The sequence below is a fragment of the Tenrec ecaudatus genome, chromosome 5, assembly GCF_050624435.1.
Source record: "Tenrec ecaudatus isolate mTenEca1 chromosome 5, mTenEca1.hap1, whole genome shotgun sequence".
Lineage (NCBI taxonomy): Eukaryota > Metazoa > Chordata > Mammalia > Afrosoricida > Tenrecidae > Tenrec > Tenrec ecaudatus.
In genome coordinates this window covers 2,836,744-2,855,721 of record NC_134534.1, presented here as the reverse complement: position 1 = coordinate 2,855,721, position 18,978 = coordinate 2,836,744, and the positions used below count along the sequence as shown (strand labels likewise).

General features: G+C 56.3%; 1 protein-coding gene across 2 annotated transcripts in view; it reads right to left on the bottom strand.

Moving 5' to 3' along the window:
* TRAPPC9 (trafficking protein particle complex subunit 9) overlaps positions 1 to 18,757 on the bottom strand; it is a 292,390-nt gene extending 273,633 nt beyond the window's left edge. For both annotated transcript variants that reach the window (XM_075549225.1, XM_075549226.1), the window contains exons 1-4: positions 18,656 to 18,757; positions 11,882 to 12,475; positions 3,973 to 4,118; positions 2,666 to 2,794 (exon numbers count right to left, since the gene is read on the bottom strand). In XM_075549225.1, coding sequence (XP_075405340.1) covers positions 2,666 to 2,794; positions 3,973 to 4,118; positions 11,882 to 12,465 — 859 coding nt within the window. In that variant the 5' untranslated portion in view covers positions 12,466 to 12,475; positions 18,656 to 18,757. The remainder of the gene's footprint in view (positions 1 to 2,665; positions 2,795 to 3,972; positions 4,119 to 11,881; positions 12,476 to 18,655) is intronic.
* Positions 18,758 to 18,978: the final 221 nt, after the last annotated feature.

Genomic DNA, 18,978 nt, shown 5'->3' with positions numbered 1-18,978 from the left:
CCCCACTTGTCCCGGAGCGTAGTGGACCCTGAGGACGCTCCTACAGGAGGGAAGACCCTGCTTCCGCCCAAGTCTGCGCTGCACGGCTGTGGTAGTGACATCATCTGGTGTCAATTTGGGACGTGAGAGGATTAAGAGGGAAGGGGTGGAGTCTAGTCTGTGGATCGGATCATAGCCAATGAGGCCTCTGTGTGGGCATGGACTTCTCCTGAAAATTCTGGGAAATCTGATTTTCCCTCCTTGGAGTCGGGAAAGACGCTCTCTCTCTGCTCACTCCCTTGGAGACTTTCTACTGACAAGGCTGACTCCCTGCGAGGCATCCCTGAGGAGAAGCTACATGGACCCACCCTGATGAAGCCCTGGGTGCTGGAGAAGCCACGTGGAGATCCTGCCAGTGCTGAGATGCTTACAATACCACTGCATCCAGAAGACTTCCAACCCACTGGCCTGTGATCTTCCTGCATTCAGCGTCATTGCATGTGTTTCGTGAGTCAGAAGAGGACTTTATAGATTGGTATCAGACATATGGGCTAATATCGGACTTGTGGACTTGATCTGGACTGGACTGGGGTATTTCCTCAATATTTTCTCTTTTATATAAACCTTTGCCTTATATACACATGAGTTTCTATGGATTTGTTTCTCTCCCCAGGTGACCCCAGCCACAGGGATGCATTCCCAGGAAAAGACCCAGCCCTGCCCCAGACAGAGGTTTTCAATGTCCTTAGCTTCTTTTTGCCTACATTCCACAAGATGTTCTCCTCAGAAGGCTGCAGAGACTTCCTTTTGGGGGGGAACTCAGCAATTGCCTACTGACCGGGGAGATCATGAGAGACATGGCATTGGATGCCCACTTGTCCCCATGCTTGGGGGTTCCTGGGGAGCAGATCCGGGGCTGAGCTCTGACATAAGCACCTCATGTCAAAGCCAAAGCAGGATTGGCAGTGGGGGAGTGGGCATCCCAGTTTCCTCTCAGAGGCCTGAGGTCACCGGCTCTCCCCTGGAGGGTGAGGCTCAGCAGGTGACCCAATAGAACGGGTGCTCAGTCTGGGCAGCTACTTCCACGGCTCACAAGGTGGTTGCTGCTGATGACAGGAGAGGGATCAATCAGGGGAAGTAAATTTAGCCCGTCATAGCCAAATGATTTTCCACTTTGAATTTTCTTTTGTTGTTGAAACCATGCATTTGGACCAGTGGGAGGCATTTTTAAGGCAATGGGAAACTGCTTTCATTTGAGGTAAGGCAGACTTCAGTAGCGTCAGTAGGTTACGGGAGTGGTGGGATCAGGCCCGTCCCCTCAGATCCATGCCCCCTCAGATTATAAAGGTCCCCAGCAGCGGGCAGCTGGCTCACATTAAAGTGGGACAGCACACTGCCCCTCCCCCTAAACACTAAGGTGGAAAGTATAGGTGGGCACTTAGTGTCCCATGGGTCATCTTTTCTTTTAAGGGGCTTGCCTAAGAATCACATCACAAGAAGCCCTGGTGCTGCATGGTTACATGTAGGACTTCGAACCTCAAGGTCAGCAGTTGGGGAACTTGACAGTGACATCATCTCCTGTCAACCTGAGCCAAGGGGTGGAGTCTAGCCTGTCAATCAGGCCATCACCAATGAGGCCTCTGTGTGGGCATGGCCTTCTCCTGAGGATTCTGGGAACTCCTGTCTTCCTCACTGGAGGCTGGATGCACACACTCTCCCTGCGAGACATTCCTATTGACAGGCCACATGGAGCTACACTGATGGAACCAGAGCCCTGGAGCTGAAGGAGCCACAAGGAGACCCACGCCAACATTGAGATGCCTCCACCGCCACTGGATCCACAGACTTTCCACCTACTGACCTGTGATCTTCCTGCACTCGACATCATTATATGTGTTGTGTGAGTCGATAGAAGAATCTATGGGCTGGTAACGGACATATGGGCTAATATTGAGCTGATGGACTCGATGTGCGCTGGGATGTTTTCTTAATATACAACTGTTCCTTGATATAAAGTTCTCTGTTACACTCATATGAATGTCCCAGGATTTGTTTCTCTAGTGGACCCCGACTGACACAGGGACCAGCAGCGGCTCCTCAAGAGAGTCTCAGACGCTTCCTGGGCCAGCTCTACCCTGCCCCATAGGGTCGCTCTGCGTCAGCATCGACTCGGTGGCAGGGAGTTTGGGCTTGGGTGTTTTTAAGAATTACACAGACCTAGATACATGGCGTGGTTTTGCATGTGGCCTCGGGCTACATGACCCTTCTTTGTGGCCAGCACGACATGACCACCAAAGGCCAGTCATCCGTGAGGGCCTGAGGATGTGACTTCAATGCGTGCTGGTGAGGCAGCTCCTTTTTGCCCTCTTCGTTGCTAACCGACATAAGAGAAGGTCGGGGGCCGGTAAAACAATAACAGCCCCCAGCCCTGAACGAGCTGCTCCAAGGGCCTTCGCAGGCTGCTTGCCTCAAACACAGAGAAATCACCGAAGACTCAGGCACAGAGCCTCGGCCCAGCCCGCACGGGCCCCAGGATGACCCATCAGGGCTCCCCCATCAGTGGCAGGCGAGGAGACCAATCAGACAGGAGTCTAAGGGGCCTTTAAGTTGGTCAGGCCTGGCACCAAAAGATCCCTCTCCTGCTAGCTCTCTGGGCCTCGCAGCCACAGGGAGGAGCGGGGCTTACCTGGCCGATGTCGGTTGGCTGCCTCAGCAGGGAGGGGACCACCCTGCAACCGCCGGCTCCCCGTCTTCCCACCGGTCCCTCCAGGGTAGTGGGAGATGACAGAGGCGGAGCACAGCCCTTCCAGGGCAGCTGGGTGGAAAACAGCAAAGCAATAAAAGATCAATTAGCACCGCAGGCTCTGGCCCAGAGTCCGAGGGCTTGAAATGATGGACTGTTGGAAACTCCCAAGACACAGATCACAACTGAACGTCGCCTGGTGCCACACGTAGGAGCGTGGCCCACGCCTGTCTTGGCTGTCTCGTGCTGCCATGAAGAAGGGGAAAGCTGGGTGTGCTCACAGCTTAGGAATTATCAGTCCTACTCAACACCTTACGCCCACAGCAAGGGTTCTTCTCTGGCTGCCTATGTCCACTGGGAGCTTGCACTTGTGTGAGGGAGGGAGGGAGGAAGGCAGGGAGGGAGGGAGGGAGGGAGGGAGGGAAGGAGGGAGGGAAGAGGCTCTGCTGATGAGCCTCCTTCGGGATTTCATTCTGATTTCATCATCAGGGGTGGGCACGAGCCCCCTGAGCTGGACTAGGGAAACCCCTCCTCAGTCCTTGCTCAGACACTGGGCGGTCACAGATGGAGACACTCAGGCCCCTTCAAGCCCTGGAGACAGAGGTGCCACCAGATGCCGCCAGAGAGGCTGCCCTGCAGGTGGTCCTTGTCAGTGTCTTCATCAGACCATCGGACAGGTAGGCATTCTTCACCTTGCATAGCCACCCCCACCTTCCCTTTCAAAATCTCAGCTGTCTCGCTGCCACCCAGCTGGTGCCCACCCACAGTGACCCACAGGACAGGGCAGAATGGCCCCTGTGGCAGGGCTTTCAAGCCTGTACCTCCTTAACCCCCTGGTGAGACGGGCCCACAGCTGTGTCTCTCACTCGCCACGGAACTCCGGTAGCCCTGTGGTTTACACATGGAGCTTCGGACCACAAGGCCGGCAGTTCAAGCCCACCAGGAAGCGCCCGGGAGGAAGATGAGGCTGTCTGCTCCTAGAAAAACTGACAGCCTTGGAAACCCTATGAGGGTCTCCACACATCAGAGCAGGGTTTGGGTTTGTGGCTGACTGCTCAACTGTCCATGTCCAGAGGGACCGGGGGTGGCCTGGTCACTCACCCACGCCTGGGCGTGTCGGCTGTTCCCAGGCTTTGACTACTGTGAGGAAGGACCCGACTCTGTTGGCATCGCTGCTTGGGCTTCATGCCTTTCCCTCTAGAGCCGACCTCTGTCGGTGTTTTCTGGTCCCGGGCGCCTGTGCCACTCACCTCCCAGCCACAGGAAGTCGTTGACGGAGCGGAGCAGCTCCACGGACATGTGGTAGTGCACCAGCGAGTCGTGCAGCATCCCCGCCTGCAGGCACAAGTCCCCCACGTGCTTCCGCATGCGGCCCTGGCACCGCTTCTTGTAATGTCTGCAAGGCAAGGCCAGGGGAGGAGAGTGGAGCGTGACCGGCGCCGGGCCTCCACCCAGCCCAGGAGCTCGCTGCTGCAGGTGCTGCTCCACGCCAGAGAGGCAACGTCCAGCCCGGTCACTGAAGGCCAGCCGAGACCAGCGCCAGGTAAGCCAGCCCCAGCACTGTCCCTAACCTCGAAGCACTGCCACTGAGTCATCATTGGTGACATATGTGTTCGAGGCTCAGCCAGAAAGTCTGGCTGCTGGGGCCCCATGCCCACATGCGTGGGCGTCTCTGAGCAGCGGCAGGCTGCAGGCAAGGACCCGCACACCCTACTCTCAGTTCAGGAACGGCGCCTTCACGAAAAAAGGTCCCAGATAGTGGCTTTGGGGTGGGGTGGGGGTTGGAGCTAGACGTCTGCTGGACCAGTTCAATTCAAGGCCCAGAGGTCAGCCCAGAAGGACATGGGATGATTGGGGAGGTGGGGGAGGCTTGTCAGGAAGACGTCTTCGGAACACTGGAAGAGGCCTGGGAAGGTGTGCCGAGGCACCTGCTGGCTCTTGCAGGGCAGCAGGGCCTGTCCTAGGAGAATCCCGTCAAGGAAACTCATCCCATCCACCCTGCAGCCTTGTGTTACCCAAACTTAAAAACAAAAAACAGTTTAAAAGGAACACAGCTTGAGTCACAGCTGCTGCCCTGCGGTGCTGTGAATGGAGGGGCAGCGGATGCAAGCAGGCCCTGGGGAGGCCAGGCGTGGAAGGGCTGGAATTTCCGATGCATGAAGCTCTCTGGTTCTGCGGCAGCCCTGCTGGACTCCCACCAGCCCCCTCAGCTGAGCTCGCACTGGGCTAGGGGGTGTCCTTTGGCAAATTTTCCAAAGGGCACCAGGAAGCTTGGGTTTCTGCTTTTTCAAATGGAGGGAGGTGGGGAGGGATCGACCCCCTGCTTGTCTCAGACCCATCCCCATCCTATACAGAGAGAGATGCTTGCTGCCCAGGAGAAGCCGGTCCTGGGGCCTCTGCAAACTGGACCTGTGATCTTGACTCTCTGGGAGCGAGCTGAGGAGATTCTCAGGATTGGCGAGCTCGAACACCTGGCCCCAAACACTGTGAAGGCTGACTCCTCACCAAGCCTCACCAAACCTGAGCCCAGAGCACATGAATCAGAGACCAAAGACTGCTGCCTGCCTCTGGGATGGTAAATCCCTCGAGAGAGAGCTGGTGTTTTTGACAGAGAAGTGACAGAGAGCAATCTCCCCAGGCTTCAGGAAATTCAGGGGCTCACTAATTGGACAGTGTTCCCGGACCTCCAAGCCGCCCATGCCCACTCAGACCTGACACACACTCTCTCTCAGGCTCCCTCCCCAACACTGACATGCCCGGGTGGGGAGGGGTGTGAAGACTGGCCGGCTGAGTTGGCACTGACACCAGGCTGCGCGGTTTGGGTTCTGGTTTGGGGACCACGTGCTGCTGCAACGAGGACCAGCACCTAAGGCGGAGCGTAGGGACAAGAGGACACAGCCTTCCTTTGCCCTCCAGCCACCCAGAGGTAGTGATGAGCAGCTCCACCCCCAAAATCCCACCCAGCAGCCCTCCCAAGGGTGAACTCGCTCCTCACCCCTCAGACGCTCGCTCGCTCTCGCTCCGCCAAGGGGGTTTTCCTCCCATCCAGCAGCCTTCTCACCCCCTTAGACACCTCCTGCCTCTCTCCTCCTGAGGGGTTTCAACAGCTTTTCCCTACTCCACACCACCCCACCCTTCCCTCATCCCTTACACACACACACACACACACACACACAGCCCAGTGCCCCTCCCCAGGCTCCAGCACAACCCACCTCACCCCCCAGGGCTCCCCAGTGTGGTTCCAGGGAGATGTGTGGTTTGCAGGCCCCTCCCTCAGCACACACACACACACACACACACACACACACTGTAGCACGAACATTCTCTACCTAATCACCTCTGTACCCTTCCCATGAAGGAGCCCCAGGGGGGCTCTGAGCCAGGCGTTGGTCTGCTCCCACAAAGCCTTTGAAACCCACGGGGGCAGTTCTGCTCAGTCCTGCAGGCCACTGTGAGTCGGGACCCACTCGACGATGACAGTGTTTGGGTTTGAGGTCTGAAGCTCCAAGAAAGCATGTTTATTTTGCTTGCTATGGCGCGTCATACCCCGGACCCCCACACTCGCAGATGCGCTGTGCCGAAGCAAGGTTGGGTGGGCTCCATACAGCCAGCCTCTCTGTGCACGATGTCACTAGGAACACTGCGAGTGCCGGCTTGATACGTGTCCAGTTAGGCGTCGTAGGGGGCTGGGTACAGAGTCCTCTGAGAGCCCCACCTGACCCCTGCAGAGGAGGAAGGCGGTGACAAGGACATGCAGACTTCAGAAAGATGCCCCTGTGCCCACAGGCAAGGCCACGGTAGACAGAAGCAGGGGGTCGGGAAGGCAGGGCCCTCATAAGGAGCCCTCATAGGCACGTGACCTTCCTGACCTTGTTTCCCATCTGCCTGCAAATCGACTCATCGTGCCTGCTGCAGCCCGGCGCCCACCGTCCAAAAGACGTTTATAACAATACAAGTGCTCTCTCGCTTCTTTCCCCGCCTGACAAAATCCCCATCCTTGTCAAACTGCGGCCACGGGAACCAACACACCTTACCTCAGCATCGCAGACTGCATGATAAAGCGAATCCTGACTATCTGGGGACAACGGTCAGACCAAAATCTGAATACTCCCTTCAGCCCGGGGTGCAGTGACATGCTGGACTCCCAGAATGCTCTGCGTCCTAGGCCAGGGTGACTGCGGGGCCAGAAGCAGGTCTCCTGGAATCCTCGGGAAAGCGCGCAAAGCAGGAGGCAGCGACCGAAGGCTATTCTCTTCCGAGCCAGCTGTGTGGGGACCCGGGAGACAGGCGAGGCGCTCCGAGTCACACGGGGCAGGTTCACCCTGCCCTCTGGGATCACAGATGGACCACGAGGAGCGCTGGCATGCTGTGGGTTTGGTGGGGGTTCGGAGAGAGTGCGCTGAGGCTGCCTGCTCCCGTAAAAGAGAAGCCACGCAGGGGGCGGTGAGCGGGAATACACTGGAGGCGGTGGGTCCTGTCAGCAGGAAGTGGGGTGCAGGCCAGTGGTTCAAACGCAGCAGCCACTCCCTGGGAGAAAGACTGGTGCGGCGCCGTCACGTCAGGGAAGGTGCAGCGACGTGAGGTCTGTGTCTTAGCAGCCGCATACGCACCCCCACACAACCCTGCTGGCCGGCCCTGCACCAGCCTCACAATCGTCCCAGCCAGCCCCTGTGCCAATCCGTCTTGTGAGCCCCTTCCTCTGAAATGCTGACCCTCTCCCTACCATGACGTCCTTCTTCGGGTGGGGCCCTGCTGATGACGTGTGCAGTCTATGAGACAATGGCTCATCTGCCGCACTGGGCTCTGGCTCCCCAGGACAGGGCAGAGGGCCTGGAAACCTGCTGGGGCAGTTCTACCCGGTCCTGCTGGGTCACTCTGCGTCAGGATCGGCTCAACAGCGACGGACAGACACGGGGGCTGCGACAACAGGCTCACACGGAGGGTGCGTAGGGTTAGCAGCACTGCACACCACCACCACAAGCTACAAACACTAGGCTAAAGCGGGGATGGGGGGATGGAGGGGGGAAGGACCTGCCTCTCACCTCATTCCCGCTGGCTTAAATCCAGCATGACTGGATCACAGCCCCTCAGGCTCCCCGGACACTGGAAACTCAGCCTTTCTGGGAACCGAGAGGCAGCACCCAACTAAGAGGCCTGCAGCAGACAAGCAGGCTGACGTGTGTGCCTGGCTCCTGACCAGATCAAAGGTGGCTGCGTTCCCTAGTTGTACGACTTACTTGGTTCCCTTTCTGGGGCCTTCAGAAAAACAGCACTGGATTTCCAATCAAACACCCGGGCACAGCCACACAAGTCACATGTTCACAGGCACAGAGAAGCTAGGGCCAGTAAAACCCAGAATCCCCTTTTTTGGGGGGGTTAAGGAGTGGCGGAGAGAGGGATTACAACTTCAGGAATCTTTACATAATGAATGATGGCAGCCCTAATTTTGCCCTCTGGCTCCTCAGGACGGGCCACAGGCTTCTATGGCGACATAGAAGGAGAAGGGGGTATGGCCCTCCCACAGGCAGAGGGCTGAAGGGCTGGATGTCCAGGTGAGAGACATGCTGGCCAGCCTGCCATGCGGGGCTTGGCGGGGAGCTCCCCGCCCCGGAGGCGACTCTGGGCAGCTGTCTCCTCTGGTACTTACTACAGTTGTTTCTGCTTTGTGTCCCCACCCCAAACTCAAACCTCACTGCCTCCGAGTCCATTCCGACTCACAGTGAGCCGGTAGGACAGGGAGAGCTGTCCCGTGGGTTACCCAGACTGTCGCTCTTGATGGAAGTAAAAAGTCTGGTCTTTCTCCCGAGGAAAGGCTGGTGGTTTTGAACTGCTGACCCTGCCCTTAGCAGCCCAATGCTTAAACCACTACATCACCAGGGCTGCTCCTTGCCCCCCCCAGGGGGAAATAAAATCTTCCTAGAGGTTCTGCTGTCCCTGTTGAGGGAGGCGAGCCAAGAACACAAGTGCTCACTGCAGAACCAGAACATTCCAGATATTCAAGATGGCAGAGGGGCTGTCCCAGTGAGAGGAAGCAGAGGGCCAGGCAGCCAAAGAGTGGCCCTTCAGGGCTCACCTCAGACATGGGGGGCTCTGGGTCAGAGCGTGAACTACAGGCTGGCCCGGGAGTAATGGCCACTGAATGCAAATAATCAGATAATCAGGCCATTGCCCGCTACCGCCAAGTGGACCGCACCTTGCGGAGACGCCACCGCCCGCTGTGTCTGAGCAGAGCAGGCCCGAGAGCAGGCTTCCCAGACCGTAACTATCGAAGTGGAGCAGACCCACTGCCATCGAGTCAATTCTGACCCACAGCGCCCCTACAGGTCAGCGCAGAACTGCCCCGGGGGTCCTCGGATGGTGGCTCTACCAGAGTAGAAAGCTCGTCTTTCTCCTGAGGAATGGCTGCTGGTTTCGGACAGCTGACCCCAAGAGTCAGCAGCCCAGTGGTACCCACTGTGCCAAGAGGCAAGAGGGCCCGGCAGGAGGCAGGAAGTGCCTGGAGAAGCAGGTGGGATGGAGCTGGGGGTGGGGGTGGGGGTAGAAACACAGGGCACCAAGTTCTACAGCACTGTGGGGACTACAATCCATGGCACGACACACACAACGCAGCTGCAAGCTGACCAACTGCGCTGCCAGCTTTCAGCCAACTCAACAAAAGGCGGAGCACGGGGGTGGGGGGGGGGGTGTAAAGAGAAGAGTGTATACATTTCCAGCAGCTTCTGTCCCTTGATGCGAGAAAGCCCGTTGGCTGATGGATGGAGAAAGCCAAGACGGGGCCGTCTCCACCCCAGGCCGACCACCAGCACATGCAGGGCACACAGCGACGGCCGGGGCAGCCACAGGCCGGGGCCCCTCCCAGAAGCCTGGCACCCAGTCAGCCTCTGCAGCCAAGGCAGCCCAGGGACGAACTCATGGGGAAACCTCTGCAGCGAGCCCCAGGGGTGCCGTGCAGTCCCCAAACAACACGAGGAAGACTGGCCCGTGGGTCACCAAAGCCAGCGTTTGATCAGCCTCAAACGCCTGTGAGGGACACGCGGGGGACCCAAGCGAGAATGAAGGAGGAGGCACACAGACACACGCGCGCGAACAGGCGTGCGTGCGCACATGCACACACACAAAGGAAGGGTGGGCGGGGGCGCCTGGGCTTGGGGAAGCGGCAGGGGCCACAGCGGAGCACAGCCTACCTTTTGGCGCCCAACAACATACTCACAGGGCGGTAGGAGAGAAAGGACAGGCCGGGAGAGGAAAGAAAAAGGAACAAACCGGAAATTAGAAACACGCCACACAGAGGCTGACGACACTGCGTGTCTGGGGAGGTGCAGACAAGGCCGGGGCCGTGGGGAGCTTCTTCCTCGGACCCACCTGGGGGTCCAGGAGCCCCACCCCCACTGCACTTGCATCCGGGCATTCCCTAGGGAGCCAGAAAGTGCTGACTCACACACAGCAGTGTGGTCCGGGACCCACCCTCCAGAGGCTGCAGGTGGGCAGTGTGACTCAGCTGTGAGAGGCCAGCTTAGTGGCCGGCAGAGGGGCTGTGACCTGGTCTGGTTCCCTGGTGCCTTTAGCTCGCTGGAGGTTCAGAAATTCCCCAGGGGCCATTATGTGGCCGTGGCTGTGGCCATGGCCAAGCACGACGAGAGAATAGGTAGCCTGACCGGGCAGTGCCCAGCACACACCTCCTGGCTCCCCGTAAAGATGAGTGTCACCTTCTAGAGCAGGCAAGAGCGGGCCTCCTCCAGGGAGGTGCCAGCCCGTCACCTTTGCCTCCTGGGGCCCCGGGCAGGGTGCCTGGGCAGGGCCAGCGCTGAGGATGTGGGGTCGTCCCTCAGGCTTGCTCAGAGACCAAGAGGCACAGGCAGCTTCCGTGCTCCGTCCTACATCGCCATGGTGCGTACGTACAGGGTGGCCTCGTAGGGCACTTGCTTGGCCTGACAGCCCTACTCATAGGAGAGGGGGCCCTGACCAGACAATGGGGGGGGGGGTTGGGGGCATGGAAAGACCTTTCAGACGCCAGCTCTGCCCTACAGCAGCTGTCACCCAGGTCCCCAACCTCACCACGTTGGTAACATGGGGGCCAGAGCTGTGTGGATGGGCAGGCTGCAGCGAGGACTACAAGAACCTTTAGCTTCCAGACGCCAAATAAGCATCAGCTGAGAACCAGCAGCGCTGCCCAGAGACCTGCTCTGCCTAGCCCGCCTTTCTCAAAGCCCGCAGGCAAGTCGCCCAGGGGCGTGCGACACTCCCCCAACCCACAGGGACAGCGTGGGCTTGCCCACCACACCCTGGCACCTCACCTGACTGTACAGAGGGCAGGGAGGGGCTGGAAGCAAGTGTGCACCTCGCCCTCAGCCACAAGGTGGCTGGGGCCCCTGGCAGGCTCTGAGCCCAGCCTCTGAGGGGCTCAGCTGCTCCCCAGCCAAGGGGTCAGAATGGCCATGTGGCAGAACAAGAGGGGCACACAGAGCCTGGGCGGACAAGAAAAGCTGCCTGAGCCGCTGACTCCAGGGAAAGCAGCTGACTTCCCAGTAGGGAAACACGGAGGCCGGGCTCTTGCGTCCCCACACTCAGTTCCTTCTCAAAAGGTCTACGGTGGCTTCTCAGGCATTCACTGCGGCCATAAGGGGAGGTGCAGGAAGGATGGTGGCCAGACTGCCCCCTCAGAGACGGGGTCCCTGAGGGACCAGGGAATCAAGCTTGTCCATCGAGGCCCGACTCTAATAGCTCCCACCTTTATGTGTTCTGTACAGCCTAACAGATGTGAAAGATAATGCCACGTGGGCAAGATGCAAAAAGACACAGGGAGGTGAAGTACCTGGCGGCATTTTTTCCATATCCGGTGTGTATCTATCTGACACAGCAACTCGGATGGGCCTAGCTTCTAGGGCTCAAATGGTTGCCCCAAGTGACCTTGGCTACCGTACTGCGGGGGGGGGGGGGGGGGTATAGCTCTAGGGAGTCCCATTCAAGTGTTCCTGTTTAAAACATGGGGCCTGAGTATGAACCCTAAGATTTCCCTGAAACAAGGGCTATGCCTGACAGGCTACGGCTTTCAAGCTCCCGCTGCAATAGCGTCCGCCCCTTTGACTATACCATCTGGTGTCAAGAAGCCCCCCTAACCAAGCAGCCTGGGTTCCCGGGGGAAGGGGGGGGCGAACTTACCTACTGTCTGTGTCCAGGCCGACAAAGTCCTTCTTCTCAAACGGGACACAGAGAAGGGGGATCTTGTCCCCAGACTTGTCCGTGGCTCTGTCCAGACGCTTGGACTCGAGCACGATGAAGAGCGACTCGATGAAGTCCTCCACCCGCTTCTCCACCGTCTCGCAATCCTCATAGTTGGGGTAGAAGGCCACGTCCGTGCGCGGCTGCTCGGTGACCTCCCCCTGCAGCCCGAAGACGAAGAGCCGCGAGTCGTAGAGCGTGGAGCCGTAGATCTCCTTCTGCACGTGGAACTTCTCGAAGGTCTGTGGCCAGTCCCTGGCGGCGAGGCAGTCGGTGATGGTGATGAGGCCCACCACCTTGCGGTGGGTCTGGAAGTCGCCCCACTCGCTGTTGTCGGGCGGGTAGTGGTGCCGGTAGCGGATGTACAGCACTCGCTGGGAGTCCCGGACGCTGATCTGACTCACGGAGGAGATCCTCTTGTAGATCCTGAAGAAATTCTCCTCCGAGACAATCCCCACGGGCTGCACCACGACCAGCAGGGTCTGGTGGTCCTCGGCACACTGCATGTAATCGGGGACACTCATGCTGAAATCCCTGTCGGAGACAAAGGCAGGGCTTGAGGGACTCTCCAGCTGCGATCCCTGCCACGGAGCAGTCCCGGCAGGTGTGCTCGGGTGTGCGGAAGGAAACGCTCACGTCGGCCTCCTGGGAGGCAGGGGGAGGCCTGCTGCCATTGTTGTTGTGGGGTCAGCTGTAACACACAGCGACCCCATAGGACAGAGGAGAGCTGTCTCCTCCACTCACCCACCCACCCACCCAGGTGTCCTGGGCTGTCACCCTGCCAGGTCTGGCTCCCTCGGAGCTGCCGGTGGGTTCAAGCCACCAGCATTTAGGTTGGCAGCCACACATTTCACAGTGTGCCAACAGAGAACCCTATGCCCCAAGCACAGCTGTGAGGTGAAACGCCTTCGGAGTGGGTATAGGAGGCACGACAGACAGTCGGTGGGGATATGGAAAGAAAGGGGGACGGAATGTTCCAGGGACTTGCTAAAGCCCCCTGGCAGGACAGTCGCAGCTCTCAGCAGTGTCAGTCTCTCGGGAGCGAGGCTTTGAGCTCCTGCAGAAACTGCCTCGAAGCGTTCCAGCCGGGCACCGGTGCCCAGGAAGGGCTCAGGATCATTTGCTGACAGAGTGAAGGAACTGGCCCCTCTTCCCCGGGGCCTGGTGGGAAGGAAACCCCATGGCATGGGAAGCCCGGCACCTGAGCTCCCCCCTCCCTCAGTTCCTTGTCAGCCAAATAAGGAAGATGCTAAAGCTCCCCTGCAGGACTGGCACAGGGGCCCTGGTGGTGCCGTGGTCAGGCGCCTGACTGCCAACCAAAAGACCAGTGGTTTGAACGTACCAGCCACTATGAGGGAGAAAAGACGCCAAGGTCTGCTTCCATAAGGAATCTGGCTTCGGAGGGAAGCCCGTGGGGTCCCTGTGAGTCAGAACTGAATGGATGACCGTGGGCTGACTGCAGGCCTGTCCCGCGGATCACAGTAAGCAAAGAGCAGACACTTCACAAGGACAGTGTCCCCCACGGCCCTGGGGGAAGGCTCCTGGCTTCTCAGAGCAGTTCTGGCAGACGTGAAGTGAAAACAGTATTCCCGGGTCTTCGACTCCCTGGATCAGTGACATGAGTAAACCGCACGAAATGCCCACGGGGGGGGGGCGCCCCCAGAGCATGCCACACCCCACCCCTACCCTCTGGGTTGTCTCATGGAAGTCAGAAGGCTGTGGTCAGGCAAGTCCCCATGCTCCTTGAGCCTCGGGTCACATCCTCAGAGGGGGAGTGGGTCAACCTGCTGGCTCCCACCTCATACACGTGTGCACCACTGAATATCCAGGACGGTTTCAGGGCCAGCATGTTACATGACTTGGGCATTGTGTGAGCACCTGTGTCCTTGGGCACGGAGCTCCCAGGCACACTGCACCCGGCAGAGGCTGAGGAGCCAGGTGCAGGGAAACTGACATCCCCATGGGAACCTGCCTGGGGAGCAGGGTGGTGGACAAGGGGGCTAAGGGCACTGAGCCACGCACTGTTGCACAGGCAGCCTGAGACCAGCCGCCAAACCTCGGAGACAGCTGGGAGCTTGGCCTGGACCTCCATCACCACAGACTGAGAAACTCCGACCTCAGGACACCTGATACATCCGTGAGCTCAAAGGGACGTTACATGAACCTCACCTGTACTGTCACTGTGAAAGGCAGTCCAGGGCTGCCTGCAGACCTTCCCACAGCTGCATAGAACCTGAAACTCACTCGACAGCCCCTGACGACAATAACAACATACGCCCAGAGAAACCCCCAGGGTAGTTTCACCATGACCTCTGGGGTCACTAGGGGTCAACTGACTCCTGGGCAGTGAGTTTGGTTTGGGTTTTTTCCTTAAACAAAATACCCACAGCCCTCAAGTCCATTCCATCTGACTCCTGGGGACCCATAGGCTAGAGGGGAACTGCCCCTGGTCACCAGCTAAGGTGAGGCTGACAGCTTTTTTTCGCCCCCATGGTGATTATGGATCTATTGTTTGTCTTTTGCTTTGTTTTGTTTTTAATCATTTTATTGGGGGCTCGTACAACTCTTACCACAATCCATACATACATCCATTGTGTCAAGCACATTTTTACATTTGTTGCCCTCATCAATCCCAAAACATTTTCTTCCTACTTGAGCTGATACTTTGTATCAGCTTCTCATTTTTCACCATCCCTTCCTCCCCCTCCCCCCTCCCTCCCCAATGCTTGATAATTTATAAATTATTTTTTCATATCTTACACTGACCGATGGTCTCCCTTCACCCACTTTTCTGTTCTCTGACCCCAAGGGAGGGGGTTATGTATAGATCATTGTGATCAGTTTTCCCCTATCTCCCCCCCCACACCTTTCCCTTCCCCTCCTGGTATTGCTACTCTCATTATTGGTCCTGAGGGGTTTATCTGTTCTGAATTCCCTTTGTTTCCAGCTCTTATCTGTACCAGTGTACATCCTCTGGTCTAGCCGGATTTGTAAAGTAGAATTAGAATTGGGATCATGATAGTGGGGCGGGGGGGGAGGACGCATTAAAGAACTAGAGGAGAAAAAAATGATTAGGGCAAAGACTGTACAGATGTGCTTTATACAATTGATGTATGTATATGTATGAACTGTGAAAAGAATTGTATCAGCCCCAATAAATTGTTAAAAAAAAAAGAATTGTATGAGCTCCCAATAAAATGATTAAAAAATAATAATTACATAAATAACAAAAAAAAAGAACTAGAGGAAAGTTGTATGTTTCATCATTGCTATACTGCACCCTGACTGGCTCGTCTCCTCCCCAGGATCCTTCTTTAAGGGGGTGTTCAATTGCCTACAGATGGACTTTGGGTCCCCACCCCACACTCCCCCTCATTCACAATGATATGTTTTGTTCTTTGATGCCTGATACCTGATCCTATCAAAAGCGGGTGCATAAGCAAATGTGGTGAGGAAAGCTGATGGTGCCCGGCTATCAAAAGGTAAAGTGTCTGGGGTCTTCAAGGCTTGAAGATAAACAGGCGGCCATCTAGCTGAGAAGCAACAAAGCCCACATGGAAGAAGCACACCAGCCTGTGTGATCACGAGGTGCCAGCTGCCAGCCCAGTGTTTGACCACTACATCCCCAGAGCACCACCCCTGCACCCAACTCACTGCCACGAGTCAATTCAGACTCACAGCGACCCTATAAACAGGAGCCCCCAACTGCACAAGCTTCACGTGACCAAAGCCTGAGCCTGCCCCCATCATGGCAATTCCCCTTGCAAAAAAAAGCAGAAATCAGTATGGATTGTGGTAAGAGTTGTATGAGTCCCTAATAAAATGTAAAAGAAGAGAGAAAAAAATGATTAGGGCAAAGACTGTACAGATGTGCTTTATACAATTGATGTATGTATATGCATGAACTGTGAAAAGAATTGTATGAGCCCCAATAAATTGTTAAAATTAAAAAAAAAGAAAGAAAATGATTAGGGCAAAGAATGTACAGATGTGCTTTATACAATTGATGTATGTATATGTATGGATTGTGATAAGAGTTGTATGAGCCCCTAATAAAACGTTTAAAATAAAAAAATTTTTAAAAAAAAGCAGAAATCAAAAGGCCATCGCCAGGAGACCTCTCCAGGGAGGGAGGGCGAGAGGGAGGGAGGGAGCCCTGGTGGCGTAGTGGTTAAGTATTGGGCTGCTGCGATAGTTTATTGTGCCAGCCTGGCCCATAAACACAAGTGGGATTCATTGAAGGGCGGAGAGATAAATGGCTCTGTGAGCCTCGCCTTGCTTGTCTCTCCTTCTTTAATCATCGGACCTGCGTGCGGCTGCCTTGCTTGTTCTGTGCCTCAATTTAAAGGGTAGACTACCTGTGGGATGCCTAGCCTGTGGACTGTGTCGCTGTAAGTTAAGGTCCCTTTAAGCCCACACGATTGGAATGTTCATCTCTGGAGCTGGGGACCGACAGTTGATGGCATTTGGGGACCTGCCTTGCTGTTTGCTGCCTGGGTATATATAGCCCAGCTCTCTCTACAGAAAGGGACTGGCAGCTCTCAAGCCTTAAAGGACTGCTAGTGTCTCACTGCTTTATAATTTGTAATTTAACCGTTAATTTCTTATATTATCTATCTGTATATAATTTAACGGTTCATTTCATGTGTTATATATCTATCTTTATAAATATATTTATATATAATTACTAGCAATCTGGTTTTGTCTCACTAGAGAACCCTGTCCAACACAGCTGCTAAATGGGTGGTCAGCTGTTAAAACCACCAGCTGCTCCACAGGCGAAAGATCAGACTTTCTATTCCCACAACATTCCAGTCTCAGGAATCCACCAGGGCAGTTCTACAGCGTCCCAGAATAGACTGACAGCAGTCAGTGAGCTTCGGTTTCCTGTGCGGGAGAAAGGCTGGCGGGGAGGGCTTCAGAGGGCTCCACTGCCAGCTTCAAACCACACAAGAGAGTGCATGCGTGGGTGCAAGATGGTTTTTAAAAAGGGCAGATCCCCCAACTTATTTCTACCCAGGACACAACAATTTCCAATATATGCACACGAAGGCATTTCAAAAAGCTCAGGGAAGAATTCTCTCTTTCAATTCCATTTCCCCAAGAACTGCTAGGAGCCCCTTCACTCCCCACCCACCCCCACTTACACCTTTGGGATGAACAGTAAATTTGTAAGATTCTAGGGTGTCCAAGTCAAAAACTGAAATGCTCAGAGGAACACGGAAAGCTAGATACGGAGTCGACGGGATTCCAAGGGCGCAAACTGGAAAGGCACGCCAGGGGAGGGGCAGGACCCGGCAGTGTCTATTCCAGTGGCCATAGTTGCTATGGGCTGGAACCAACTCCACGTCACCTAACAGCACCCTGCACATGGGTCAGGCTACACTTTATAGAACAGCAGTTCCCAACCTGTGGGTCTCGACCCCCTTGGGGGTCAAAGGACCCTTTCACAGGGGTCACCCAAGACCATGGAAAAACACCTATTTCCCAGGGGTCTTAGGAACCAAGCCACCGCCCCGCTGTCTGTCTCCCGGAGAGTCCGCCAACATGCAGCTATGCTAACTGGTGAGAAAAGCTATGTCAACCTTGGCCCTTTTTATGCATGCTGTCGCAAAATGTAGCAATGTGGTTTACTGTTGTTAGATTAAGACTGTTACCCACGCTACATCATGCTTCCAGACAACATTTCATTTATTTGTAATTAGTAATAAATATTTCACAATATAGAATTATGTATTTGGGGGATTAATCACTATGTTTTAATTATGTTCAATTTGTAACAATGTCATATCAGATATTTACATGACAATTGATAATGGTAGCAAAATTACCGTTATGAAGTAGCAACGAAAATAACTGTGTGGTTGGGAGTCACCACAGCTCATAGGGAGCTGTATTCCAGGGTCGCGGCATCAGGAAGGTTGAGAACCACCGTTCTAGCAGGGCAGACACTTAACTCTTTAAGGGAGTAGAAAGCGTCGTCGTTCTCCAGAGTGACTGGGGTTTTCAAACTGCTGACCTTGGGGTTAGCAGCCCCACAACGGGCTCCTACGCCGCTTCCCTGAGTCTCCAAAACCATACACGAACGGATTATGGGCGCTCATAAACTGCTGCCCAAACGACTGTGTGGCTTGAAAGTGAATTCTTAAAGATTCCAGGCTCAAATGGTCACCCATACTCCATGAACACGGAAATCTGATTTCAGGAACCTTACGTAGCTCGCACCAACCTCATGCCCCTGGTGTTATTTGATCTCGTGTTTACAAATACGTAGCTGGGCAGGGCCAGGAAGTAGCTAAAAACGACTTAGGGAAGGAAAAAAAAATGACAGCCTGGCTCCGGAGGGCCCAGATCTGATCAGGGTGCAGGGAGGGGTGCAGGGGTGCAGGGGTTCCTGGAGGCCAGGTCCTGTACAGGGGTGCAGGCCGGCTCCGGGGGTGCAGCCCGGCTCCGGGGGCGTCCAGTCAGGGTCCGGGGATGCAACCCGGCTCCACTGCCAGATCCTATCCGGGACGCGGCCAGGTGGGGTGCGGCGTCTGGGCCCTGCGCATCGGGGCCGAGAGGCGAATGGATCCCCACTGTCGCGTTCTGGGGAGCGGGGACGGCGGGGATGATCCCCTTCGGGGGACACTCGCCGGCTCGCGCCGCGCACGCCCGGGGCTCCCTCGTCCTCCCTGCCGGCCCAGGCCCGCGAGCCCCCCACTTGGCACTTACGCGGCCGGACCGGAGCAGAAGCCAACGGCCTGTCGGGGCGGGCGGCGCAGCGCGCAACATGGACAGCCGCTTCCAGGCGGAGGGTTCGGACCGGGTGACAGCCGGAGCCGCTCTTGCGCATGCGCGCAGCCCCGCCGCGGCCCGGAACCCGCTCCGGGTTTTCGGAGAACCACAAAGGACAGAGTGGGCGGGGCAGCGGCGGAGGGGGTGGGGCTTTGAAGGAAGGGACGACCTGTTAGAAAAAAAGGACCAAGGCGACCAGGGAGCTGCGAGGAAGAAATGAAAGCGTCCAAAAGAGACAGAGACTTCTTCCAGCCGCACAG